At 44.5% G+C, this 21339-nt stretch overlaps 1 protein-coding gene across 1 annotated transcript in view; it reads left to right on the top strand.

The window, feature by feature from the left end:
• Nucleotides 1–21339, top strand: part of ephb6 (eph receptor B6) — a gene marked incomplete at its 5' end in the record, with an annotated part of 83554 nt that overhangs the window by 19398 nt on the left and 42817 nt on the right. The window contains 3 exons of the mRNA XM_079504832.1: nucleotides 17311–17586; nucleotides 20193–20362; nucleotides 20715–21010. Of these exons, the coding sequence (XP_079360958.1) occupies nucleotides 17311–17586; nucleotides 20193–20362; nucleotides 20715–21010 (742 nt within the window). The remainder of the gene's footprint in view (nucleotides 1–17310; nucleotides 17587–20192; nucleotides 20363–20714; nucleotides 21011–21339) is intronic.

Raw genomic sequence — 21339 nt, 5'->3', positions numbered from 1 at the left:
CTCTGGCTTTATCTCCAAAACATCTGACATGCGCTGCTGTCCCTCTGATGTACTCGTTCCTGATCCTACCAGCTCTGCTGCCTGTCTTTTCCTCAGTGCGACTGTCTCGTCTAAACCATACAACAACATAGCTGGTCTCACCACCGGCTTGTACAACTTTTCATTCTCGCGGATACTTTCCTATCACACTTGACACTTTTCTACACCCATACCTCATTTCCAGCCACTGCTGCCCTAAGTAAATGTACTTAGTTACTTTACACCAGTGGTTAACCCATTTAGGCCTGACGTCGAAATAAAAAAAAATCTTCTAAATCCTCCAGTTTTCTGAAATAAATATTTTCAAGATTTTTCAAAAATAGCAGACCTACAAGCTCGTAGCGCACCACTCGGTGGCGTGCTATGAGCTTGTAGATCTGCTATTTTTCAATAGCAGATCTACAAGCTCTACAATAAGACTATCTCACAGAATTTCCCCGCCCCCTTTTTACGCCCCCTTTCGGGACTAGTGGTGATAGCGTGACGTCACTCCATAGACACTACATGTTAACGGACGTTATTTAAGAAGTCTACAACTTTTGTTTTCTCAAGGTAAGGTTTGTTCTATCTGTTCGAGCTGATTTACCATCTTGTTTGCTTCATAATAATATTGGTCTGTCACATTTTTACATTAGGAAATGTACTTAGATTCTCCAGAGAAAAAAAACGTGTAAATGCTAATGTTAAATGACACCACTATCTACCGGAAGGGGGCGTGGAAAGCGGGCTGTGCTATAACATAATGTTTAAAACACCAAAAGGGGTTCCCGCCCAAAATGGGTTAAACATCCTTGGAGTAATGAGACAAATCATGTTAGACAGAGTACAGTTCACTAGACGTAAAGTATGTCACACAATAATATTTTCTTTCATTGCAATGATTCTGGCGTGTCTGCAAGTGTTTAGACGTTCACGTTTAAATTCAGATCAAATTTATTATCCCACACGGGGGAAATTCATGTGGTCCCGCACTCCAGACATAAAAACACCATAAATCCACTGAAAACAACACAATACACCACATCATCATAATAAAACATCGAGGCAGAGTAAAACGGTACATTTAAATAAAAACGTTTTGATAGTTTGATAATATAAAAGTGCAAAAGACCTGAATTTTAAACCTGGATGTTATACTGGCTGATGGTTTGTGGAAGAGTTCTTGTATCTACAGCAGTGATGGAAAAAGTACTCAAATGTTTTATGGGATCGTGACACTCAATTGCACCCAAAGTAACCTGAACTTTTAACATTCAGTTTAAGATTTTCTGTGGTCTGGGGTTTTCTGGCTCAAACGAGAAAAACGAAAAAAGTGCTCCGATCCCATACTGTATATGACATAACAATTTGCCAGCAGATGTCACTGTTGAGGGATTTTGCCTGTTTTCATTGCAGCTCAAAAGGCTTCAGAACACACAGAGAAAACAGAAAATCCACTGAATGTTCAAAGTTCAGGTGGTGTGGGTGTAATTGAGGTCATACAACCTAAAAGAAAAACCTAAATGAAAATTAATGTCATGAAACCTTTAAGTAAAAGTATCAATACTGCAATGTAAAAAATACTTGAATTGTATTTTAGTAAAAATACAAAAGTATTGGCTTCAAAATGTACTTAAAGTACCAAGAGAAAAGGTAGGCTACTCATGCAGAATGTCAAATTCCAACCTTTCAAAGTTTTGTACAAACTCTTGTAGATCTGCTATTTTCAAATGGCCCGAAATGTATACAGGGCTGAAGTGGTTAATGTATGTTTTTTAATAATAATAATAATAAAAATCAGCAAAGTAACTAAAGTTTTCAAATAAATGTAGTGGAGTAAAAGTACAATATTTGGATCCGAGATGTAGTGGAGTAGAAGTAAAAGTACAGTTACTTAGTTACTTTCCTCCACTGGTACAGGAGCGATAGACACTTTGAAGCTGAGAGGGAGATGATGCTCAAGTCATTCAGACTTCCATGTCATAAATAAGATCCATGAGGATAGAATTGGTGTGCGCAAAAAAATGCTGAATCATGATGTGCATTTGCTCGAGTTGTAGTCATGTATTTTTGCATGTATGGGAGGTCATGCATTTGCATGGATTTCTCGCCTCGTCTCTTCTGTTCTTTTTTTGGGTGTGTGTGTGTGTGTGGGGGGGGGGGGGGGGGGGGGGTCCTGGGATGAGAAGAGCTTCTGAGATACAGATATGTTTATCCCATTTAGGCCTGACCTCAACATTTTTAAAAAATCTTCCAAATCCTCCAGTTTTCTGAAATAAATATTTTCACGATTTTTCAAAAATAGCAGACCTACAAGCTCGTAGCGCGCCACTCGGTGGCGCGCTATGAGCTTGTAGATCTGCTATTTTTCAATAGCTAAATTATAACATAATGTTTAAAACACCAAAAGGGGGTCCCGCCTAAAATGGGTTATTTGACCCTGGGCAGAACACAGCAAAAAAAGAATAGACAGACAGGGAGACAGGCAGAGAGAGAGAGAGAGAGCAGGGAGAGTGGGCGAGAGAAAGAAAGGGAACGAGGGAAGGAGCGAGAGGGCGACAGAGATGCAGGGAGGGAGAGAGAGAGAGAGAGAGAGAGAGCGTTGTCGTTTAACCCTCTCCACGGTGTTCTATTTGTATCCCAGCTTCAATTTCGCTCGAGGGCCCGTGGATATTCTTTGTGTGGAAACAGTACCTTACAGTACCAACCCCCTCCTTTTCACTTTTTATATATATACTTTATTGGAAATTAATCAGGGTTTACAATTCATGCATTCATGAGGCATTTCACCCCCCCCCCCCCCCCCCCTCTCTCAAATACAAATATTATTTTTGACCAAATACATTGATTTCACTATAGTGACGACAATATACAAATAATGCTCCTGCATGATGGACCTTATATGAAATATGACATATGTGATATAGTACTTTATTGTCAGTTCACACTGAAATTTGTCTTGCGACCCGCAGCAGCCATGTATGCAAAACACATATACACACATTTGACATAGCACAAAAAAACTAACAATATTACATACAGTACATAAAGACATGAAGACAAGAGCAATGGCTACTACAACTCCTGATTCAGCCTCAAAGCTTCATCAGGTACTGTGTCTTTTTGTGGAAAAAGCTAAGAGACCCTTTGGTTGTACCGTTTCTTTCAGGTGACAGGTAAGTTAACCAAACTTTCTTAAAACTTAAAACTTTCATTCTTTTCCTGTGTTGATCTCCTTACCCCCCCTTTCCCTTTCTTTGTTTTTCTTGGGAAAAAGTGACATGATGGGAACTGCACAAACTGCACAAAAATACATTTCACCCACTTTTGTTACCTGTAAAGCTGTGGTTTGATAATAAAGCTGATTCTGATTCTGAAAATATCTTCCCAAACATTTTCAAAAATTGCTGATCTTCCTCTTGCAGGTCAGCTATTTTTTTATGTGCTATTTTTCAACATTTATGAACATGTTTGACAGCATAAAATAGGGTCGTAAATGATTAAAACCAAGAAAAGACACCATGCCATATCACAATATTTCAATATATGAGCAGGATGGGCCCTCTCCACTCTCAGCCTATTTGTTCCTCGCCCTTCGCTGCCTCCATTCCTTCCTCGTTTCTCTCCTCTTTGCCCTTCGCTGTCTCACCGACAACTGCCCCTCCTTTTGTTCCCCAACCCGCCCTCCCTCCCGCCCACCCTCCCAACCCGCCCTGCCTCCCTCCCTCTCTGGCCTACAGTGTCTAAGGAGCACTGACCCCCTGCTCGGCTGCTCCTCACTGTCATCCCTTATCTCTCCCCACTCCTCTCTACAGCTCTCTTATCATGCGTGGGTGCGTGCCGTGCGCTCGTGTCTGTCCTGTGCGTTTGTATCTGGAAAAAGTGCACACCATATGTCCGTGTGTGTGTGTGTGTGTGTGTGTATGTCAGCGTGTGTATTATGTGCTTGTTCATGTGATGTATGTGTGAGGTTTTTCCTCGGTGCCCAGTGTTTTCTGCATGTGTGTGTGCGTGTGTGTGTGTGTGTGTGTGTGTGTGTGTGTGTGTGCGTGCGTGCGTGCGTGCGTGTGTGCGTGTGTGTCTGTGCGTGTGTGTGTGTGTGCGTGTCCTTGGCTGGGGCCAGATTCCTGCTTCTCCCCTGTCCTCTGTCGCTGCACATAGATTGCGTGGGTCTCTGGGATTTCGCTTCAAATTTAATTACCAAGTTGAGTCCTCTCTCACTTCTCTCTCTCTCTCTCTCTCTCTCTCTCTCCCTCTCTCTACCCCCTACCACATCCTTCCATCAGCCCAATTCCTCCCCCAATATATCTACCTTTCATCTCTTCACTCACAAGGGAGAGAGAGAATAACATAGTCTGCAGAAATCAGATGAAATCTCGTTGTTATTTTCTTGTGAAGGCACAGAAGCATACGGCCCGCAATGTTGTCACACAGTGAGGCCTGTCATCGCGCACACTCCTGGAAGTCCCTCGCCACTACATTGTGCAGGCTTTACTGAAATCACACTCTCTCTCTGTAGCTCTATATGTTTCTCTCTCTCTTTGTGTCCATTGATACATTTTCAAAGCTCTTTCTCAATCCAGTCCCTTCATTCATCATCGTCAATTTACATTTTACAAAGGCTATTCCTATCACGATTTTCTTCCTCCCGATCCGATTTTGAGTATCTGCCGATATCGGTTTTATATTTTTATAGAACACGCCATATTACAATAGTACAATATCCCAACTCACAGAAAATCTAAATATCCAGTCTAATATCATGATATGGGTATAATATCGATACTAGGGACAACACTAATTAAGGCATTTAGCATTTGCTCATATCCAGAGCAACTCAGTTATTGATTTGGCAAATTTCTCTGCATGAATTAATGTCCTCAAAACAGATACCGTATAGTTTCGGTTTCATGTTTTCAAACTACAAATCTACATTACATCATTTTGCCAAACATTACAAACAAAACTCTGAATACATTTCAAATTTCATCTCGAGTTTGCCATGACATCACCATTACACACAGTGCTCAATCTCAAGCATATTGATGTCAGGAGGGTGAAACATCATTTTGCCAAACATTACAAACAAAACTCTGAATACATTTCAAATTTCATCTCGAGTTTGCCATGACATCACCATTACACACAGTGCTCAATCTCAAGCATATTGATGTCAGGAGGGTGAAGCAGACAACACAGCTAACACAGCTGCTAATTGCTAAATTGTTAACTCAATAATCAGTGCCTGAACTTCATTATGTATCACCCGATGTCCACGTTCTCATATCCATTAAAAGGAAGCACCTGACGTTCATTTGCTTCATTGAAAGCAATGGAGCCTGAGAAAAGGATGTAGCAAGTACTATAGTACTGAGTAGACTGGAACTGGCGTGCATGTGCGTCGCTCCACAGCATGAAGGAAGTGTGGACGAAGCTCAAAAGGTCACTGTTTATAATAATAATAATGAATATAGCGCTTTTCTATGCACTACGTGCCTACTCAAAGCGCTTACAATGGTTCATTCATTCATATTTACTTTCAGCCAGGCCGACTCTAGAGCTTTATAGAGATGTATGCGACGACCCTCCGAGTTAGACGGCGGCTACATACCCACGCTTGCGCTACGGCTGTTGATGTATGGTGGCAGGACCATGTGGGACACATTGACCTTTACCAACGGCACTGTCTGAGAGTAACAGACGACCTCAAGGCGTGTCGTCTGAAGCTCGCTGCATGGCCACTGTGTCACCATGGGTTTGCCACCTGCCCGACTACACTGCAGCCCAGGCAGGAGTGGCTCTCTACCTCAAGGGGGGAGAAGAAGGCTGACCTAGTATGAAGACCAGCTCACGAGGGACACCATGCAGCCTCACACAAGCGCATGCCGAGGAGCCACACTTCTGCATGGTGGGGATAGAGGAAGAAAGTCTGTCCGCCCCATGCCGACATGAATGCAGACATGGAAGAGGAATGGGAGGTGGAGGACGTGGAGGAGGCCTGTGGCGATATACGTACTGTTAGACACTGATGCATGCCCAGCGATTGGATCCAGCACTCGCAGCGTGTCTTCCCCTCAGTGCATGACCACCAGAGAAACCATATTGTGATGTGGACAAAATGCTCTGGCCTGACTAGACAGTAAACAACATGTTTGTGATATAACATGATACATAATGATGCGAAGCCTGCAGAGCTAGTTCAGGCAGGCAACTCGTGAGCACGCCTACCTGATCAGGTGACTAGTCTCATGCACTCTTTACCTGATCAGAGCGGCTATTTAAACTGTCTACCTGCTCATTCCTGGCTTCTCTCCTGCTGTGCTGTCGTGTCTCCCTGCCTCGCTCGCTGCTAACCTGCTGCTCATGAAGTTTTTGCAAATCCCACCGCCTCCCCAGCTTCCTCCTGTGTACAGACGCCAAACTATGCTTCATATATCTATGCTCAATTGTGCTCAATAAATATATATTCTAAATTCACTCTAAGAGTTGTCTGACTGAAATGTCATTATCAGAATTGACACACTGTAAATACAAATAAACATGTAAAAATGTTCATATTCCCATGAACAGATATGTAGAAAAGTATTGTTCATCAACAAATGATGGTAAAATCTTCTCAGGTAAATATGTAGATTTTAATGTAAAAGATTTCCTTGTCGTTGTCCCCCATCTTCTTCTTTGCCTTTTTTATGGAATAACAATACCATGGGAACTATGCGTACACAACACACAAAACCTGGCCACAGCACAGGTCAATGAACGTGGCTGGCAGTGAGGGTCAGATGGTATCTTAACAAAACACACACACACACACACACACACACACACACACACACACACACACACACACACACACACACACACACACACACACACACACACACACACACACACACACACACACACACACACACACACACACACACACACACACACACACACACACACACACACACACACACACACACACACACACACACACACACAAGTTTTCTATTCTATTCTTTTCTCTCTCTTGTCTCTCGATCTCTCTCTCTCGCTCTCTGCCATCTGACTCCCAACATAGAGTGAATCTGAGCCAGAGAAAGAGAGAGGAAAACAGATTTTACTCCATTAAGCCTGATAGAACCAGACCCTTTTCATCTGTCCACTGATTTTATCATCATTTCAAGTGGCTGCACTCACATAATCTGTGATGAGGCTAAACAACCTCTCGTCCATATTGGTGCCTGTAATAATTATTGTAGGCACAGCAGGCACACACGCATGCACACACTCACGCACGCACACGCACGCATGCACACACACACACACACGTATGCACACACTCATGCACGCACACACACACACACACACACACACACACACACACACATGCACACGCATGCACACACACACTCACGCACTCACACACGCATGCACACACTCACGCACACATTTACACACTTGTATACACAGCATACATGCATTACACATGCACATTTAAAATTACGCATTTACTGTAGGTTACTGTACTGTATGTCCACCTAGAGAGCAGAAGCAAAAGCACATATACAAATGCATGTGCGTCCATGCACAACGTGAGAGAAAGTGACATTAATAAAGTAAGCTCAGAGGTGGTTTAAACCAGTAATGATTTAAAAACCTCTATGGACACGGCCCGATCTAATGGGAAGTACAGTAAATGGAGTTGGAACCAACCAAACACAACTCTAACCAGCTACTGCCAACTCCACCCTGTGCCAGTGCCAACCACTCCACTTTTGGCCGCACCACCAACCGCCATCACCGTCATCAATGTCATTCTCATGCCTTTGGCCATCTAAGCCCCACGCTCCGCGCTTGCGCGTAGTGATGTCCTTAGATGACCACGCCAGCGCCCCATGTCGTTTCATGCCCTTGGCCATCTAAGCCGCACACTCCACGTTCACGCGTGCGTGTAGTGATGACCTTAGATGACCATTTTGCACTCTGCAAAATGGTCATCTAAGGTCAGAGATGCAGCATAATGCTCTGGCCGTTTATGCCGCAGGTCCCTCGCATGTGACACACCCATAACCAGCTTACTCCAGCTTGGTCTTTCCTAGTGAATAATAGTAGTAGTAGTAGTACAACAGCAGTTGTGGTTTAGGTTTATTACTGTAAACTTCAATACAGCAGCTATTAGTGCGGCTGTGGCTCAGGAGGTAGAGCAGGTCGTCCAATGATCCCTGGGTCGGCGGTTCGAATCCCGGCTCCTCCTGTCCACATGTCGAAGTGTCCTTGGGCAAGACACTGAACCCTACATTGCCTCCAATGAGTCGGTCGGTGTAAGCTTGCCACCATTGGTGTGTGAATGTGGGAAGTGAGGACGCTGGCGTCGACTGTTCGCCGCTTCACCTCCCAATGTATGAATGAATGAACCATTGTAAAGCGCTTTGAGCACTTGGAAAAGCGCTATAAAAATGCAATTCATTATTATTATTAGTAAATAGAAGCAGGCACATATACAGTACACTGCATTAAATAAGAATAGAGTACATTCATGTATCATATTTTAAGAATAAAATGGAGTCATTCATAAATTGTAGGGTGACAGGCTGTATTGCTAGTAGTGGGCTGTTGGAGGTCGCAGGTAGTAAGGAGTAAGGAGTCGATACATCAATAGTTGACAAAGAGCTAAGCCTTGCTAACTGTTTAGCCTTCTTTGATCCATTATAGGCTACTAGTAGCCTGTGCTGTGGACATGACCTACTGTATAGGGTCCCTACCATAAAAACGACTAGCTCATTATCACACAAAGCAGCCTTAAATCTAAGCAATGCCAGGTGGAAAACAGGATGACATTTAAGTTTAATGCTAACGACCTGCAGGTTTGCTTAAAGGAGCATTCAGTGATTTGAGTGATTTGGAAAACCACCCAGTCCGCCCCGGTAATGTGCACATGCACGCTCTACAGTGGGGGGAAGTGCAACAGGCCAACAGCATGTGCACCAAGGCCCGCCCCCACTCGATCATGATTGGAGGAAGGCCCCTCTCATCCTGATTGGATGAAGGCTTTGCCACCCACCACCAAAACTGAAACTAGGGTTTTTTGACCCCAGGGGCTCACTGGGGACAGGGAGGAACTCCTTATATGGTCAGCACACTCTATAGTAGGGAGGATTATCCAGAAAAAAAGAAAAAATAAGTGATATTTAGATTAAGTCAAATCACTGAATATACCTTTAATGCAGAGAAAGCTCGCCTCACCATCCCAGAGTCTGATGCATGTGTGCAATGTGTCCCTATAGAAGCAGTATTTCAGTATACCGTGAAGAATTGTGACAGTCCAGGTCAGACCGACCTGACATGTACTGTAGCTTTTTTGTTCTGCCTTCTTTTCTTCTTTTTACACAATAGGCAAGTGAAGCTGGAATAATATAGCGAGAGGGGGAGTACTTTTACTCCATTAGGCCTGATAGAACAAGAGTCTTTTCATCTGCCCACTGATCTTATCATTATTCCAATTGAACCTGGTGTGAATGCACTCATGTGTGTGTGATGAGGCTGTGTGCACACACACACACACACACACACACACACACACACACACACACACACACACACACACACACACACACACACACACACACACACACACACACACACACACACACACACACACACACACACACACACACACACACACACACACAGTGTGCGAGTGCTCCCTTATATGGTGTCAGGAGCTGTTGCATAATCATAATCAGGCCTAAATGCACTGTAGGCCAATTAACACCTTTTCATCCTCACACAGCTGTACTAACTGAGCCGCAAATAATTAGCACAACGCAATGGTAAAGTTCAATGATAATTTATCGTTAATATTAAAATATGAATGGTCAAAGAAATTCACTGTATTTATTTCTTTCAAAATCAATGTACCAATAATGTAATGATACCAATAAATAGGAACTTAAAGTTCTACGCTAACTACGTTAGTTCCATGAATCCCAGGTGGAACACAATTGATTGATTGACCATTATAATGCATTATCACGCCCCCGTACCCCATCAAATAATGTGATGGCTGCTGGGTCAACAGCCATCACATATAAGGCACTATGTGACATTTCGGGGGTACCCACAACAACGTTGCATGCAAAAATGAAAACACACGGCCTGGGCCGTGGCTCAGTGGTCCAGGCACCTTGGCCGGGAGCCCGAGCCTGGCAGTGTGCCGCGGGCTCGAATCCCGATGGCCTCTACTGCATGTCACTCTCCCATCTCTCTCCCCCATTTCCTGTCAGCCTACTGTCTGTCCCTCTATATAAAATAAAGGTGAAAGCCGCAAAAAAAATATTAAAAAAAAAAAATGAAAAAAATAAATAAATGAAAACATACAATTATCTAGCTCCTCCGTCCCGAGCCTTTTCAGCCTAGCGTTGCTAACTGTAATGATGATGAGCGCATCATCCACACTGATGAACAATGTTTAGTAAACAGCGTGAGTGATGTGTTGAACGCTATGCCCTGTAAAATTCAGATGGATTTTGATTGTCCGTCAGACAGTTCACTAAATGCCCCCCAAAGAGATCCCAACGATATTGTGCACCACTGTGGTTGGCCTTGCAGTTGTGTGGACACCACCGCCATCCAGTCGAGTTAGGACAACTTTTAAAATGATATTATTTATAATCGTTGTCGGTGTGGTCTGTATAGGGTCGGCGCTATTTAGCATTTTGGTCCGCGTACATGAGGCCGTCAGCTTGTTTTGAATCTCACTCCCTTCACGCCAGCTGGTGGCGTGAAGAATTTGACCGATCTGCATTCAACCGACCGCACGACATTAGCCCCCAAAACTCAACCACACCAGTCTTTTCCATTACTCAACACTTGCCGCTAATGCATTGTGACTGCCTCTCCGTTGCAGGCAAACAATGGCACGCTTGCAAACGCTGAGGCAGGACACAGCAATATGCAAGTGATACGGCACTGTCTGCTCTTAGAAATGATACGGCTGCTGGTGGCTGTTATCCCATTTTGACCTGACGTGAAAAAGAAAAAAGAGGTCTTCTGAAAGAATATATATTCAAAGATTTGTGCCACATTTTTACGATTTTTCAAAAATAGCAGACCTACAAGCTCGTAGCGCGCCACTCGGTGGCGCGCTATGAGCTTGTAGATCTGCTATTTTTCAATAGCTAAAGTATAACATAATGCTTAGTTAAAACACCAAAAGGGGTTACCGCCCAGAATGGGTTATGCTATTTGTGTGACATGTTCTTACTGTAGCAACTGTCAAGGATCATGAATAATATTCATGCTCTTGACATAATATTAGCATATAGCTTGAGTTTCGCAGTCTGACTATTCCCAGTGCTCTTAGTTACAGGCTTGCATTCGTTTTTCCATCTACAGTATCCTGCATTTTGTAGCTCAGACATTTCTGTAATGTTATACAGCAGAAGCCACATTTGCATATTAGTCACACAAATTGCTATTTCTTCTCGTCCAACTCCAGCTAATTATAACCTAGACTATCCCTTGTAGCAGTTCCATGGGGTCAGAGCAGAGGTTCGGCGGTGATGCAGTGAAAAGTATGATTCCTGAAGGCAATGTTTTGAGCATTATGAGTGTTGTTTATGCTACAATGTGTTGTGCTTTAACAGGAGACAGTCAAAGGTGTCTTCATTGATACTGAGTATCTGCCGACACCGATTTTTCACACTTATGCCATATATCCCAAATATACAAAAAATACAATATCCCAAATCACAGACAATATCCATATATATAATGGGGGGGGGGGGGGGGGGGGGGGGCATTTCAATTCCACTAAACATTTCACCACCACTAAACCCATAATTGACCGGAGTCCATATACTGACCCCAATACTTGGGGTCAATAATGTTTTCCCTCTACCTATTTTTTTTCCCGAAAATAGCCGATCCAGACCCTCTCTAGCATTTGAATGCCACAGACGAAAAACAGTCTAAGTCCACACTATTGTCAGGACAACGAGGCCTTTTCGTGGAGGGGTCAGAATGAAATTTGGACTTAGACTGTTTTTCGTCTGTGGTACTCAGCATTTGACGATCGTGATAGAGTTGTCTCGGCTTGAGAGAGTGAAATGAACTTTCTAAACACAAGAAGCTTTGTATTTTCCGTGTTTCAGCATTTTCTTAATTATCGAGAGGTTTTGGATTATGTCATTCGTCATAATTCACTGTTTAATCATTGCCATGTGCTTTTCCAGTCATCAAAAAAATACGACCACACACATCTGGTCATATCTGATAACAGAACCATGCTAATTAAGGCTTTACAAGCAGGCTTGTGTATAATGCACAAATGAGACGCTTTTCAGGAAAAAGCCAAAACCTCAAAGGCATGCTGTGACACCACTGAATGACCTTGTGTGTGTGTGTGTGCGTGTGTGCGTGCGTGCGTGCGTGCGTGCGTGCGTGCGTGCGTGCGTGCGTGCGTGCGTGCTAATAAGCATGTGCATCCAGTTGTATCTGGTTTGACCATAATGTAACCTTAGCGACTATATTTTAGAGAACCAAATAATTTCAAATGTGTGTTAAGACATATGAGGACTTATTCCTACGTAAATGACATATCTCAATAAAAAATAAATAGGGCCATGCCCGTTGGGAACGCATGCCCCTCGGGTTCCACTATCTGACAGGTATAGCTGCCAGAACCTTCCCTGAAACACCCGGGACAACACTCCACCAGAGCCATTGAAGGAGAGTTGCGCCATTGAGGGGGGCACAAAACAGCGCTCGAGCGCTGTTCATGCAGCGCTGGAGTGTGACAGGAGTGTGACAATCTGGAGTTGTCTGGAGTGAAATACATTGTTTTCAACGAGGGCGGCGTTCAAATATCAGCAATTTTAGGCATGTGTGCAACATGACAACCATTTTAAAGTATTATACAGTGACCTCTGTAATGTTTATGTTGTACTATTACTAAAAAACAATCTAAACTAAAGGGATTTAAGATCATTAAAGCTGGGCTGGGTCCAGTACATTCTGCCAACTTCCAGTCCAGGACTCACACTTCGCCAATAGAAGTCTATGTAGAAGAGCCGCCATTGGACTGGCCCCATGAAGTGAACGGAGTTGTCACAACCCTATATGGCGCTGCACTCCACACGTCCCAGACTCTTCTCCCTTCTGGCTCCCAAACTGTGGAACGAACACCCCATTGCAGTTAGAATTGCAGACCCACGCCAACTTCCCACTCAGCTCTGCACTCCGTTGGGTCCCCGGCGATACGCACAGAAAATTTAAAGTAGATTGGTTGAGATATGCGGTGGGGAGGACACTCGCAGATCAACACACAGATAATCTGTGCATTTATGGATAGAGTAAAAAACAAAACGGGGTCTAATGACGGCGTGGCTTCGTTGTACGTTCTATCCTGTAGCTACATATATGCTTCATGCATGCCAACGTGGCTTTATGCATACTGAACTGGGGCTCCGTGAAATGAAACGCTTTGAGAAGCACTGCCTAATGTTGCGTTCACAGTACGGACTGTACGGGGCAGATTTAACGATGCAGTCTACCGTTCATTGTCAAAGGAAGCCAGCGATGTGACGTTGCAAAGGCGCAACGATGCATGTATACGCAGCTGCCCCAAATCAACTCACAGCGCGTCTTTGCATCGTTTCATCTGCCCGTGTGGACGCACCATAAGTAGGTAAGGTATACAATCAGTGGGAGTCACCACCAGTAACTAATGAGAGCAGATGACATAATCTGTCATGACATGACATGGCTCTGGATTAAGAGCGTCTGCTAAATGCCTAAATTGCAAATTGTAATTGTAAATTGTTATGACAATGAGGTTATTTCTGAGTGTGTGTGTGTGCGCGTGCGTGCGCGCGCTTGTCTCACACGTATGACTGAACCCTTAAGGCCAATTCATGCTTTGAGCGACAAGTGTCGATAGACATGTCGCACTGCATGTCTCTCAATGTTCTGAGTTTGGAGCATCCATTCTGTCTATCACTCAGCTCAGCAACGCCTGACACCTGCAGCATAGTCTTGTGCATCTTCCCAACTAATCCAAATATGCAACATTTTATAAAGGCGCCTACAACTTTCTTTTTATTTTTATTTTTTTTATGGTTGGACAGACAGTCGGCTGACAGGAAATGGGGAGAGAGATGGGGGGGTGACATGCAGTAAAGGCCGTCGGGATCGGGAGTCGAACCCGCGGCACACTGCCAGACTGGATTGCCAGCCAAGGTGCCTGGACCACTGAGCCACGGCCCAGGCCACGCCTACAACTTTTAACTTGTCATTTCGGCGTCACTTTCGTTGTGCGACAAGACAGTGGACATAAATTGGCCATTATCCTCTGTGTAACTACAGAGCAGGTGCGTTGTCACGCCCCCGGGCAGAATCTTATTTGTTTTACTCATCCACCATAATACAGTCTAATATTGACTGTGAGTGATGTAGCATTCAGCTGAGCTGTTTAGTTTGGTGTGATTGATTGGTCTATTACCTACAGTACAACACACGCACGCACGCACGCACGCACGTACGCACGTGATAGAAAACAGACATTATTCAGTCTGAAAAGGTGCACTGCAGGAATGATGACTTATGAATTATGACTATTATGAGTCATTTTAAGACCCTCACTTACAAAATACATGTTTGTGTCTATGTCTATGGCATGGAAGCGTCAAATGAGGAATTTCAGTCTACTAGGCTTTCCAAAATTGCTGTGTATTATAGTGTTGATGCCAAACAACAGTCAGAGAGGGTATAAACACAGAATAAGACCAGCAAATCAGCAGCGGCATTGTTCTCCCTGTTTATCTTGCAACATATAAACTACCATTTGCGGTGTGGTCTCTTGAAAGATAATACAGAGGTGTGTGTACAGCATAAACACACATATGAGTTTACCTTCACACGATGTTGGCAATTCAGGATTTATTATTTTTGGCATGCAGTGTCGCGCGCCAAGCTGACAACGCGTTGTCAGCTTGTAGATCAGCTATTTCTTTGGCATCCGTACACCGGCAAGTATGAATCGAGCCTAACCCATTTAGACCTGAGGACGATTCCACAAATGCCTTCTAAATCCTGACAGTTTTCCGAAAAACCCCATGTTTCTATGTCTGTCGTTCATGTCAAGCACCCCCTAAAATATATGTAATTGGCCACCGACCTCCATCTGAAAATATGTTGTTCCAGGGAGTCAGGGACCCCCCCAGAGCAAAGATTTGAGTTAAAAACATTCGCTCTGAAAGAATATATATTCCAAGATTTGCGCCACATTTAGCACGACTTTTCAATAGCTAAAGTGTAACATAATGCTTAATCCATTTTGGGCGGGAACCCCTTTTGGTGTTTTAAACATTATGTTATAATTTAGCTATTGAAAAATAGCAGATCTACAAGCTCATAGCGCGCCACCGAGTGGCGCGCTACGAGCTTGTAGATCTGCTATTTTTGAAAAATCGTTTAAATGTGCCTCAAATCTTTCAGAAAATTGTCATGATTTAGAAAACTTTTTTTTTTTATTTCGACGTCAGGCCTGAATGGGTTAAAACACCAAAATGTTCCCGTCCTGAACGGGTTAATCTCTCGTGGGCTGGGCTGCATGATGGCGCTAAACTAAACACCGCTCAGACACGCAGGGATCCTAACAGTTTACGCACAGCGCCTATTCTCGGGCCACCGGCTCAGGATCCTGTTTCTCTTGAGCCAGCGTCTGTTTACAGTAGCATGGCCTCAGTTTATACTGCAGCCTGATGACGTAATCAAACAAAGTCTAAATTATCGCTTATCCCACATGCTGTGAACCGCACTCTCCTCCACCCCTACGTACAGTACTGTATACTGTACGTCCTTTCACGTCACATTGGTCAGCTGGCGGGTTCTTTTAAGGTGTTTTTTATTGACTTTGGGGGTATTTTGGGAATACTGTGTAAGCACTGTGGGTTTATGCGTTAATTGCAACCACCTTTTTGTTTGAATCGTAGATTCAGTTTCATGTCAGTTTCATGTGAGGTCAGTTTCATGTGAGGTAATAAGATAAGGTAAATGTATTTATGAAGCGCCTTTCAAAACAAATGTTACAAGGTGCTGTACAATACTAAAAATAAAAGCTAAAATAAAACAAGAACATCAAATTCAAAAGCAACAATAAAAAATAAGCGAAAGCAAAAACAGCCCATAGCGATGATTTGATTGGCTGAACAAAGTACATATTGAGGATAAAAAGTGAATTAAAGACGCCAATTGTGATTGGCCGGAATGTGATGATGTATGATGATAAGAGCGCCCCTCACTTCACACTAGTGTGATTTTTCTACGAGTAATTACAGAAATACACAAGGAAGTGTAAATGGTGAAGGAACTTGTGCAAACACAATACATGCACTATAGTCATACAGTAGTTGTTCTCTCTTTCTCTGTGTTCTGGACGACTGGGGCAGTCAGTATAACAGTCTCTCTCTCTCTCTCTCAGTGGGATGAGGTCAGTGTTCTGGACGACCGGGGCAGTCTCTCTCTCTCTCTCTCTCTCTCTCCGTTGTGTGTGTGTCGAGATAGTTCGTGTTTGTGTATTGTTTTCTATGTGTCCCTCATTTTGTGACATGCAGTCACATACGTACTGTGCAGCCAGATGTGCTGCAGGTCCCTCTCCTAATACAATGAGTTGTTTGTCATTATCATGTAGCTCTTTAAAATTTGGGATCAACAACTCAAATCTATTAAAATATTCGGTTCTATTATTACATAATAGAAAGTGTGTCTCAGTCTCTACCTCAGCTGTGGTGCAGACAGTGACCACACACTCTCTGTTCTGGAGGTAGGTAGGACTTCTTGTGTCGTCCTTTCTCTATGGGCAGACTGTGGTCACTCATTCTGTATTTGGTCAAAATCTGTCTTTGCTTTTTATCTTTGACCAAAAACAGATACTCAGCCAGTTTATATTCATGTTTTAGGGCCAGATAGCAATTAAGTTTGTTTTGAGTTTTGGTTTGATTGGTCCAATGTTCCAGATAGGTGTCTTTTATTAGTTTACAAATTTGGTTGACTCTAATTAGCTAATTGGTTGACTCTCTCTCTCAGTGGGATGAGGTCAGTGTTCTGGACGACCGGGGCAGTATAACAGTCTCTCTCTCTCTCTCTCTCTCTCTCTGTGGGATGAGGTCAGTGTTCTGGACGACTGGGGCAGTCTCTCTCTCTCTCTCTCTCTCTCTCTCTCTCTCTCTCTCTGATGAGGTCAGTGTTCTGGACAACCGGGGCAGTCAGTATAACAGTCTCTCTCTCTCTCTCTCCCTCTCTCAGTGGGATGAGGTCAGTGTTCTGGACGACCGGGGCAGGCTCATCCGGACCTTCGAGGTGTGCAACGTCAACCAGAACAACCCCCGCGTCCAGGACAACTGGCTGGCCACGCCCTTCCTGTATCGCGCCGCCGCGCCGCGGGTCTTCATCACGCTACGCTTCTCTGTGCGTGACTGCGCCAGTCTGCGCTCGCCGTCGCCCACCTGCAGGGAAACGCTGACGCTGTACTACAAGCAGGCCGACTCCCAGAGGGAGCTGGAGAGGACCTGGGCTGCTGAGGTACTGTACTGTACTGTACTGTACTGTACTGTACTGTACTGTACTGTACTGTACTGTACTGTACTGTACTGTACTGTATGTGCGTGTCCAGACAGACCCCCGCTGGGACACATACTGTACACTACACTGTATCTGCACACTAGACTAATGAGCTGCCAATGTTTTATTCACTCATCCCGATTCAGGACAGGAACCCCTTTTGGTGTTTTAAAAGCATTGTGTTATACTTTAGCTATTGAAAAATAACAGATCTACAAACTCGTGCTACGAGCTGAGCCTGACCCTAAGAGCCTAACCCCAACTTACCCAACTGGCCAAAGATGTTCATCTTCTTCTATTAACACAATTGCTGAGGCTTTAGGCAAACAAAAACAACAGTGTGAGATAATAACTCATAATAACAATCTTATGGAGCTAATATTCAGCAATTTACCATTTTACACAATAGTTGTGAATGTCCCAAAACAAACTACAAATAGAAAGGTGCAATTCTGGGAACATTGCAAGTGTGCATGGTTGCATAGACCACACTTCGCTCGCTAAGTACAGTAGGATGATGATGTATGATAATGTGGTATTGATCCACATGACATCACAGGGACTCTTAACAAGTTTATACTGAATAAAGTCCACTAATTACCATCACTCAGTCAGGAGTCAGGAGTCCAGGACTTGGACATCCTTCTTTTTCACAGGAAAGCCCTGCCAAAGTGCCCTTAAGCAAGGCGTTGAACCCAAAAACCATTCCGTGCAGCTACGGTGCTGCACTGCGAGCAACCCTGCACTCTGACCTCTCTGATGAAAAGCATGTCTTTTCAAATCCGTGTGTACGTTGGAAAGACCTCATCTGATGTTATAGGCTGCATTCCCCCCCCCCCCCCCCCCCCCCCCCCTATCCCTTATGCATTCATCTGAAAGTTTCTGGAAGTATGTCCCTCTACTTCTGCCAGCTATTTTTGGACCACTGAACAGGCAGCACTCCAGGCCAAGACGGAATGTCAGGCCCGAATAATGAAAGCAAGGGGGAAACAAAATGTAAATTTCAGCATTGTCAGGTTCAGGTTACACCCAGAAAACAAACTCTGCCCATCATCGTGCGACATTGAGGAGTCACATAATGACTGTGTTTATGGCCGCAGCGCTCTGCCAAGAACAGCTGTCAGGATTGACACCCTCTCCGGGCCGCGCTGACACAAAGCACATGATGCTGGGGGAATATTGGTTTTCGCGAAATGGAAAACTTGTGTTGCTGTGGTTTCTGCAGAGCTCACTGTCAATCCCGCTAATTACACTGAAGTATGACACCAAATACTGTATATATATATATACCCATCCGCTGTTTCATCGCGGACTCTCGGAAGTTCCCTCAGTCTTGAGGGGGTATAGGGGATGGGGGGGGGGGGGGGGGGGGGGCACGACGCAGTGCCTGGCAAGAGTTAGCGAGTTGCATGATTTTATTTTTTCCTCTCTGCATTTCTGCGTCTTCAAGGCAAAAGTACAAAAATGCTGCGCTCCCCCCCCCCACTGCTACAGCTACTGTAGCATTGGGTCTTCACCCTCGCCGAGAGGAGGTGGAGGGGAGGAGAGCTTGCAGATGAACGCACACGTGCTCCTTAGGGAACACGGGATGCTGCTTAAGAATGCAAATCAAAGCCTGATGAGGGATAACGAGTCGCAACAGGGCAGGAAGCAGAGTTGAGCAGCGGCGAGAGTCTAAGGGGGGGAGAGTGGAGCACAGAGGCCCTGGTGGGACGATTCAGATCAAACTCAACTGCTACATATTCATACAGTATGTATTCATATACGTACAGACAGCCATGTATTCGTTGGAGATTACATGGGCGAGGAGCTAGGAGGAATACAATAATAGTATAGGAATACAAACGTTGATTTAGTTGAGTTGCAGTCTAAAACTTGTGTTTTACCTAAACTTCTCACTCTCAGTGCCTGTTTAACCCATTTTGGGCCCTTTTGGTGTTAGCATTGTGTTATGCTTTAGCTATTGAAAAATAGCAGATCTACAAGCTCATAGCGCGCCACCGAGTGGCGCGCTACGAGCTTGTAGGTCTGCTATTTTTGAAAAATCGAAGAACGACTGACATAGAAACATAGCTTTTTCAGAAAACTGTAGAAGACATTTTTAGAATCTGATCTCAGGTCAAAATAGGTTAAATAAGTTTAGTTTAGTTTCATTCAACAAAAAAAAAACTGTAGCCGGATGATTGGAGATCTTGGCCTGCACTGATACGTCTGTCTGGTGACAGAAAGAAAGAAAGAAAGAAAGAAAGAAAGAAAGAAAGAAAAGAAAAGAAACCAACCTCCGAACTTAGTCTGAACTTCTCTCCCGTGATTTATTCCACTGTTTTCTTTCTATCTCTATTGTTCATCTGCCAACTGACTCTCGTCCATGTCCATAATTTGACTCTATTGTCTGACTCTGTTGTCTTCCGTTCTGTCGACCGCGTTTCATCAACATGCAATTTTCTCCTCTCTCGACCCCTCATTATCTTTCCCTCTGTCCTCTTCGTCCTTCCGACCCCGTGCCCCGTGTGTCCACTCTATCTCCACCCTTCCCCCCACCCCCACCCCCCCCCCCCCCCCTCCAGCCGTCCAACGGGGAGAAGGAAACCAGGGAAGGCTGGGTAAAGATCGACACCATCGCTGCAGATAAGAGCTTCTCCAAGGTGGAGCCCAGCTCCCCTCACCAGTACCAACCTAATCGCTACCGCCGCATTAACATCAAGACCCGCAGCTTCGCCCCGCTTACACGTACCGGGTAAACCACCATGTTCTGTTTGATTCCGCAATGACTCAAAAAAAAAACAGCCAGACCCAGGGGGAACCGAGCTAAAAACCACTTCCCTCTCATCTGATATCGACGTGCCCTTGGGCAAGGGATGTACTGTACCATCATTTTGTTTCAGAACAACTCCGTGACTTGAGAGAACTATGCTTGTATTGATTAACTTAAAAACAGGCCATAATTATTAAGGTCTGAATGTGTGCAACTGAACGGATTAAAAGATAAATACAGTACACACAATACTGCATGTATGTCAAGCAGAAAGCTATTCTGCAGAATCGCTTGCCATCTTTAGTTTGACCTCCCCCTTTCACCTTGGTTTCAGATTCGTCCTGGCCATCGTCGACAGTGGCGCCTGCGTGTCCCTCATGGGCGTGACCGTCTTCTACCGCCGCTGCCCGGCCACCAGTCGACACCTGGCGTCTTACCCCGCCACTCCGTCGGGGGCGGAGTCGACCTCCTTGGTTCCCGTGAGTGGCACGTGCGTCTCAAACAGCCAAGCGCCGAGTTCCGGTGCGCCGCGCATGCACTGCAACGCAGAAGGCGAGTGGATGGTGCCAGTCGGAGGGTGTGTCTGTGACGGAGGCCACGAGCCCAACGTTAATGAGTCTGCCTGCCTACGTGAGTTGACCATCAATAGTTCATATAGTACAGTGTTGTTTGGTGGCATTAATCCTCAACTCCTTTTATGCTATGTATGAGATATCTCGTACTTTCCCTCTACACCCGTTGTAGGCTAAGTACGAGATATAACGTACATAAAGCTTTATATCAAATATGAAACAGTTTAGCCGGAAATCTAATTTTAACACTGGTCCGGTTGCTAGGCAGCGCCTTGCATACCCCCAGCACCAGGATACGTGCACACGCGTCCCATTGGGTCCCATTCAAAGTAGGATCTTCTTTGGCTGTTAACTCTGAAAAATGCAGCGGTGATCATCATCCATCCG

The sequence above is a fragment of the Electrona antarctica genome (assembly GCF_951216825.1).
Source record: "Electrona antarctica genome assembly, chromosome: 6".
Classification (NCBI taxonomy): domain Eukaryota; kingdom Metazoa; phylum Chordata; class Actinopteri; order Myctophiformes; family Myctophidae; genus Electrona; species Electrona antarctica.
This window is presented reverse-complemented; position numbering and strand designations above follow the sequence as displayed.